At 30.8% G+C, this 7,712-nt stretch overlaps 2 protein-coding genes across 2 annotated transcripts in view; one reads left to right on the top strand and one right to left on the bottom strand.

Moving 5' to 3' along the window:
* Positions 1-86: 86 nt before the first annotated feature.
* LOC111612699 (acyl-CoA synthetase family member 2, mitochondrial-like) lies at positions 87-7,231 on the bottom strand. The gene is made up of 6 exons (XM_023353939.1): positions 6,931-7,231; positions 1,596-1,776; positions 1,387-1,515; positions 847-900; positions 217-335; positions 87-138 (listed from the first exon to the last, which is right to left on the bottom strand). Exons 1-6 carry the CDS (start codon positions 7,002-7,004, stop codon positions 87-89), a joined length of 609 nt encoding a protein of 202 aa, XP_023209707.1. The 5' UTR covers positions 7,005-7,231.
* The window catches only part of LOC111612702, a 22,066-nt gene continuing 19,396 nt past the window's right edge, over positions 5,043-7,712 (top strand). The window contains exon 1 of the mRNA XM_023353945.1: positions 5,043-5,101. The gene's annotated coding sequence lies outside the window, so the exon portion shown is untranslated. The remainder of the gene's footprint in view (positions 5,102-7,712) is intronic.

Genomic DNA, 7,712 nt, shown 5'->3' with positions numbered 1-7,712 from the left:
TAGAAAATATGATTATTTTAATTAATAAGAATATATTTGACAAAAGATGAATTATTTATTTTTAAAAAAAAATTTATAGCGATTACTTACGAGAACAATTTATCAGAAATTTTAATTATATGTTTAAGATTCTTTAACCTGAAATTAAAATCAATAGACACTTATATAATGCTAGATATTTATTTTCATAAGTTTTATATATATATTTTAACGTACTTTTGAGATTGTATATTTCCAGATTTACAATTAGGAATTTCGGGAATAAGTTCACAAAGTATGTCGTAATACGATTGCTTCTTGAACGATTCACCTGCAACAAGTACTTTACACTGCATCTGAAAGTATTTCAAAGAACTTGCCTTAAGAATTTTATGTAAAAATAGCTTTTTAATTATAAGAACGAGCAATTATTTATCGTGACATCGTCTCAATGCCGGGCTGCAATTTTTAATTATATTTTTAATTTATTTCACTTAAAATATATGCTCTCCACCTAAAATTAGTAGTAGGTTTCCTCTATACATCATACAATTACTAAAAATACAGTCGTGCAGGTCATCTAACACCTTTCACGAGAAAATTTTTAAATTGAAAAAACGTGGCTTTCGGTTTGCATCGAAAGTTCATATATCGGGATCGCCTGTCCCTAAAGTTTCCATATCCATCTCGTCTTACACTTATCTAACTCTGCTCTCGAGATTAAGTAAAGACAGACAGACAGACGGACGGATGGACGATAAATGGGAATTTATAAATCTATAATTTTTTTTAAATTACAGCCCAATTACTTCTGAATTATTAACGTCATTTTAATAAAAAAAAATAATACAGTAATACAATATTTACCTTTTGCAGGGTATATTCGAGTTCTGCTGCTCGATATGCTGGATTTACACAAACCTTAAAAAAGAAAAATTCTAAGTATATTTTAAACAATACACTATTATACAATTTTTATATGATTGGATGCGTTGTTTGGACTTCTGGCTGGTCTCTTAAAATATGGGAAAGGTGCATGGGTTTTTTAATGAATAATATAATTGGTTGTCGACCAATCATATTCATGAAAAACCACAATCCTATTATGGATTCATCCAATCTACCAAAAAAGGAGTTTTTCTAGTATCTTTAGGATGGAAACTCAAAAAATGTTTGTTGTTCGTAAATGGCAATTGTTTGAAGGTTATTTTGTGTGCAGTTTTATTCAAAAAAATTGTTTCTAAAAATGATCACTGTTTACATGTGGCCGTTATTGGGGATTCGACTGTAATATGTTTAAATCATTAGAAAACATCAATATATTTTTTACTTGCAACATTTTAATGCGAGAAACTCATAATAAAATTATAAATTTCGTATAAAATATAACAAAAAAATTAATATTACCACTAATAGACCAGCTTTAAGAGCGGCGTATTGTGTAACCATCCATTCGTAGCAATTTTGAGACCAAATGGCGAGTCTGTCATTTTTCTGTAAACCTAAACCCAGCAAACCACAAGCAACTTCATCTACCTTATTTAAAAAATAAACTAAATAATATATTTTGACAATAAATTTAATAGATACATAAAACTAAAATAAATAATGCATACGTCTGTTTTAAATTGATAAAACGTCTTTCTTATATTTTGGTAAGGTACAACAAAACCAATGTCATCTCCACAATTATCAGCAGCTATATCCACAACTTCACCAAGCGTCAATGGACTCAAAGGAGTTTCTCCGGGTTCATGATGATAACTTATTAATTTTTCTCTTCTGTTGGAAATGCATCTAGAAATTAGATAAATGTTAAGAGAAACTTAATAAATATTTTTCTTTCTTCTTTTGAAAACGTATAATTTGGAAAAAACTAAACAAATAATCATTTACAACAACGAATTGAGAAACTGTTTGTAGGGTTGAGGGTTGATAAGGCAACACAAGGACAATGTGCTAAGGCACTGTGTCTCTCTGGAGGACATTCTAGGGAAACTGGTCCTTTTAAGGTATTACACAAATAGAGAAAACACCGAAAAATCCACGCGCAAACATGAAAATTTAAATACCTGAAGGAAGAGATATGCTACGAAGACTTAAAACTTAGAGCCATAAGCAGGAAAGTCTGGTGAAGAAGATAGGCTATATGGATACGATGGCAACAGCAGAACATTAAAGAAAAAGAAGACTTTAAAATTAAACTACAGTAGATCGTCGTTTATCCGAATCAATTGGGGACTAGGATTGTTCAGATAACTTATTTTTCGGATAACCGATTATGTACGAAAAATATATTAATCTATCCCATGATGAAATTTTTCTCCGTTACGTATCGCTTCGCGTTGCATTTTCGTCGATGTTAAGCCTAATGTAAACTTTTTAAAATAATAATCGTGGCTATTGTATCGTTAAAAATTATTTCTTTATTTTTTGCAAACAAAATAAATATATTGAAAAATATAAAAACAAAAAAAATTATACTTTAGAACAGGGGTGACCAACAGTTTTTGCCCCTGGGCCAGATTGGAAAGAAACTTTCCACGGGCCGAACCAGAGGTTGCCCTAGTAAGATTTTGAGGTGGTGCGAGATCTCATTGTGGTGTCACCCCGTAGAGACTGAATTGTAGTTAGAGATTGCAGATACATTTTTCACATTATCATGCTTTATCAACACTCTACGCTGTACTTAAGAGATTTGTAATGGAGGGTTAACTCTAAACGCATAGTGAGTTGTTGAGTTTTTTTAGGCGTTAGAATTTTTCATCTAGCTATTTTGAAAGATTGATCGCGGGCCACATAAATTCTAGTATCAAAAACGTTCGATTCAGCACCACGCACAGTCCTCAGAAAAACACAACACAAAAGTGCCAGTGCTGCCAGCTAAAACACACACATCAACAAAAAAAATATTGGAGTAGCCCAAGATGTAGCCAAAGATTGCAACGCCACAGCACTAGCGAGAATTTAAATTTGCCAACTGAAACTCTTTCGGATAATCTGTGTTTCGGATAACTGACTTTCGGATAAACGACGCTCTACTGTATTATTTTTATTTGAAATTTCGCACAAAATTATACACATATTTTTCTTTTTAAAGAAGAAAATGGATAATTGTTTTTTATTCTCGCTTTTCCTTGGTAGGATTGTAATTTTGTTGCAAAACACATTTGGATCGTGCAATGAAAGGAATTTGAGAATCCAAATGGAAAACAAAGTTCATTGAAAATTATAAACGTACAATTATAGTCAGATAAATGAAGAATACAATAAAACGTAAACATAAAATATCATAGCACTTATGTTAAGATAACCATGTTTGTTATCCTACAAACACGGTTGAGCATAACTGTAAAATTTAAAGTATTTCATTGAATTTAATAAAAATGGTCTTTCACATAACAACTGACAAGATATATTAAAAACTAGAGAAATACAGTAATTATAAAAAAATTAAATTAGATGTGTATTAAATTATAACTTCTTATTTGGCACTCCGGTTTTTATATTAATAATTAGCCTACCAGTGGCCGAGTGGATAACATCACTATCTGTAGTTAATCGTGGGTTTTCATCTGACTAACAGACTGCCACGTGAAGTTTTCCATGTTTCTTCATCTGTCTAACACTTAGATATAGGTCTGTTTCTCATATTCTCTTTGACAAATCGCCCAAGTGTTACGTTGTTATGTTACATCCTTTTTATAATGAAAATAAGATAATGAAAAAAGCAAATAAATATCAATAAAAAAGTAAATATAGTAGAGCGTCTATTATCCGAATCAATTGGGGATTGGGGTTGTTCGGATGATCGATGTTTCGGATAACCGATTATATACGAAAAATATATTAATTTATCCCATCTTGACATTTTTCTCCGTTGCGTGTCGCTTCGCGTTAAATTTTCGTCGATGTTAAGCCTAACGAAGACTATTGTATCGTTAAAAATTATTTTTTTATTTTGTACGAACAAAATAAATATATTGAAAAATATAAAAATATATTTTCTTTTCTTCTTTAGAAAACTTCGATTTTTTTTCTTCTTAAAAATTCATTATAGTAAAGAAAAAATTTTAAATTGATATTTTTTAATCTTTTTAAATATTCAGCATTTTCTTATTGAATAATTTAAGAATAATGTTTAGCTCATTTGAAATTATAGTTTAAAACTTATTCTCTACGCATATAAGAAATACAGTACATTCCAGAAGAATAAAGTTTTGATAGAGCAAATTTAAAATCGTATATTATCAAACAAAAAAGAAAAATAGTTAAACAATATATCATAGCAATTAAAACAGTGTAAATTAAAGATTATTCATGTTTAACTAATTTCATACATTTTTATTCTTTTAATTTATTGATATATATCGATCGCATGATTATAAAATCACGCAGAGATTATGTTTTTTATTGTACAAAAACCTTTTAAGCAAGTCAAAAGTGTACTAAATGCACTTTAAGAAAATAAAATTTTACGTTCGACGTTCGTGCTGAAATAAAAATTATTCAAACTTAAAAAAAATGGCAATTACTGCATAATGATTAAAATCTATTGTCGTTAAAAACCACCTAAAAATCGTTAAATTGTCGATAAAAACTAGTAAAAATGATAGTTTTAGTTCAGGGATTTCCAACTTCTTTGTGGCGTGGGCGCATTCGAGACTGAAAAAAAAGTAGTGGCGGGCGCAAATCGGATTTCAAAAATGAAATTGTCTTTTATTTAATAACATGCATTTTGTAATATATATTTACTATACCATATTATATATATATATATATATATATATATATATAATAATAATAATAATAATTCAGAAAGCTATTTAACCATGAAAAGCCAGGGCTCTCAAAGAAATTGATGTTTTGGGATAAAGCATTCAATATGATGGCCTATGCTGATAGACATTCGACTGAGGTTTTAACTGGTAAGGCAGATGTCGAGTTGTCCAGATATATATTTACTGTATGTGCTTCTTTTNTTCGAATTGGTTCGATTATAGAACGATTGTAAACGTTCCAGAAAATTGATCAAATTAAAAATAGTTCGTTTGACTGGACGTAAAAATTCTCTAATTAGTCTGGAAACGGGGGACCTAATTCTTGCATTTTGTGAAAACGGGTAAGATTGGCTATAATGTAATTATCTTAATCTTCACTATCGTTACTTTTTGCCCACAAATAAAAACCCAGCGAAGCGGGTCCTTCCAGCTAGTTTATTATAAAAGCCGAATTAGTGCGATCCTTGACACTGCATTTCATTTATCACTGGCGGATTTATCATTAAGTTAAAATATAGAAAACATGATGATTGATTAAACATTTCTCCTCGATTTTACGCTAAATTCATTTTTACGTCATGAAATTTCTGTTCACACGAATGTACAGAAAATGATTTAGCAGAATTTTAATCTAATATCTTTGATGAGATTACAAAGTTCACAAATTCTTTCACTTATTGCAGTTTATCAAAATATCTTTTATGCTTAATAGATTAAATATGANTCTGTTCACACGAATGTACAGAAAATGATTTAGCAGAATTTTAATCTAATATCTTTGATGAGATTACAAAGTTCACAAATTCTTTCACTTATTGCAGTTTATCAAAATATCTTTTATGCTTAATAGATTAAATATGATTTCTTAATCTATTTAAAACAAATATTAATCATTGTTTTCAGATGATTAGTTTTAAAAATTATTTTAAAACAAGTAAAACGGCAAGGCCGATTTTTGGGACAAGACTACGTCTCAGAGACTCAGAGAACCTGCTCGTTCAAACTTCGCCAGCCTCGGCCATGGCCACGAGGCATTTTCGGTGAAATTAACCTAGCCAATGTCAAAATTTCTCTCCGTTGCGTGTCGCCCCGGGTTGAATTTTTATCGATGCCTAATGAAAATTTCCCATTTTTGAAAAAAATAATCGTGGCTATTGTATCGTCCGAAATTATTATTTTTATTTTGCACAAACAAAATATATATATTAACAAGTGTAAAAACAAAGAAAATTATATTTCGGAAGTTACTTTCAATATAAAATTATAACGACTAGCGCCATCTAGTTTCAAAAACGTTTCGATACTGAAACGAGATATCTCGGGTCAACCGGTCAACGTCAGCAGGTCGGGACCAGAGAGGTAAATGGGTTTTTTCAAAGATTCGTTTGTCAAAATTCGATTTCGCAACGTTCGCATTTCCAATGTCCCAACGATATATGCATCCGTAAATTGCTCACTCTTGCCTGTTTGTAGAAAGATGTCATCATTTTGTATTTTATTTTGACTCAGTTCTCGGTCTCCTGAATACCTACAAGTCTGAATTTTTTTATGCGCACATGATTTGGGCACCTAATACTCTGTGCCAAATTGCAACTCCTGACATGTTGCCCTTAAACCTCTAAGGTATGCACCAGTAAAGGCAACGCGAGTTTATAAACAAGATATAGTCTTATCAATATTTATATTAATTTATATAATTTACATTAAATTTAATATATTTGTTATCATTGTCATAAAATGTGATTATTTAATTATCTGATAATTCTATAAAATGTTATCATCAAAAACTGAGAGATAAAGGCTCTTGATAATAGCATCTGAAGATAACATTCAGTGAAAAACGTCCTATACGCAAATAGGGGCGACAATAACCTCTAATTCTGGGCCTTATGTGTCAACGATAAAACCAAAGTGGATAAAACTACAGTTCTGGTTGTGAACCAACACGCTACAGTTTTCCGGGTTTTCTTCGTGTATCTAATACCTAATTAGGAACAGTTTCTCATAGAAAGTCCTGCATGGAGGCATTAACCGTTGATGTGTTGCTTTGTCGTATCCCATCAAACCAAATCGAAACCACAGTCCCTACATGCTCCTTTGTATATGGGCGTGATCATCTTGCAGTTTCGAAGATATCACAAATAAAAATTTGTAATTAATTTTTACTTACCTCCATTGGCTTCTTACTCTAAACACTTTAATTTCACTCAAACGTCGACCAATACACGACATAAAAAACATCATTTTATATAGAATGTTATAAAATTTTATGGTAGAAAGCTATATTCACTATTTTACTGAGTATAATTTTATGACAATACTTTAAAGAAACATTTAAAATAACTGCACATGCAACTGTGGTTCGACTGAAAAGCTCTTCCTATTGTATTGCCTCAAGGACAGATAAAATTGACAGTAAATAAAATACTCAAGAATCATTTTCGATTGGATACGCCTGAGATAAAAACATCCTTTGTTTTAAATTAATCAGTATAAAATGCACTTTACCTTTTTAGATATAGATATAGACATATCGAAGACAAGTCATTGAAAACTTTTTTTAAATAATGACGCGTATATTTAAACTAGCAGACCCCGCCACGCGTTGTTGTGGCTCAAAATGTATCTATTATAAATTTATAACACTTCCCCCGTGGGCGGAATTTTTCGAAAAATTTCTTCTTAGTGTACATGCTGTTGACGTACCCTATTAAAACGCAATCAAAAACGCAAAAACTCGCATCTAAAATAGTATAATAGAAGCCAAGTTCTTCACGGTAAGAATCGTTAGGATTCTTACCGTGAAGAACCATCTCCCTTCAGTAGAGTTGAATTTCGACATGTATATTATATAAAAACACGTGCGTATTCGAATGCAGCGTTGTGTCAAAATTTCAAAGGAATCGGTAGGAACAAACGAACATTACATTTTTATTTATATAAATAGATAGA

This window comes from Centruroides sculpturatus, unplaced genomic scaffold (genome assembly GCF_000671375.1).
Source record: "Centruroides sculpturatus isolate CEXI.00-Female unplaced genomic scaffold, Cexi_2.0 scaffold1474, whole genome shotgun sequence".
In the NCBI taxonomy this organism is placed as follows: domain Eukaryota; kingdom Metazoa; phylum Arthropoda; class Arachnida; order Scorpiones; family Buthidae; genus Centruroides; species Centruroides sculpturatus.
This window is presented reverse-complemented; position numbering and strand designations above follow the sequence as displayed.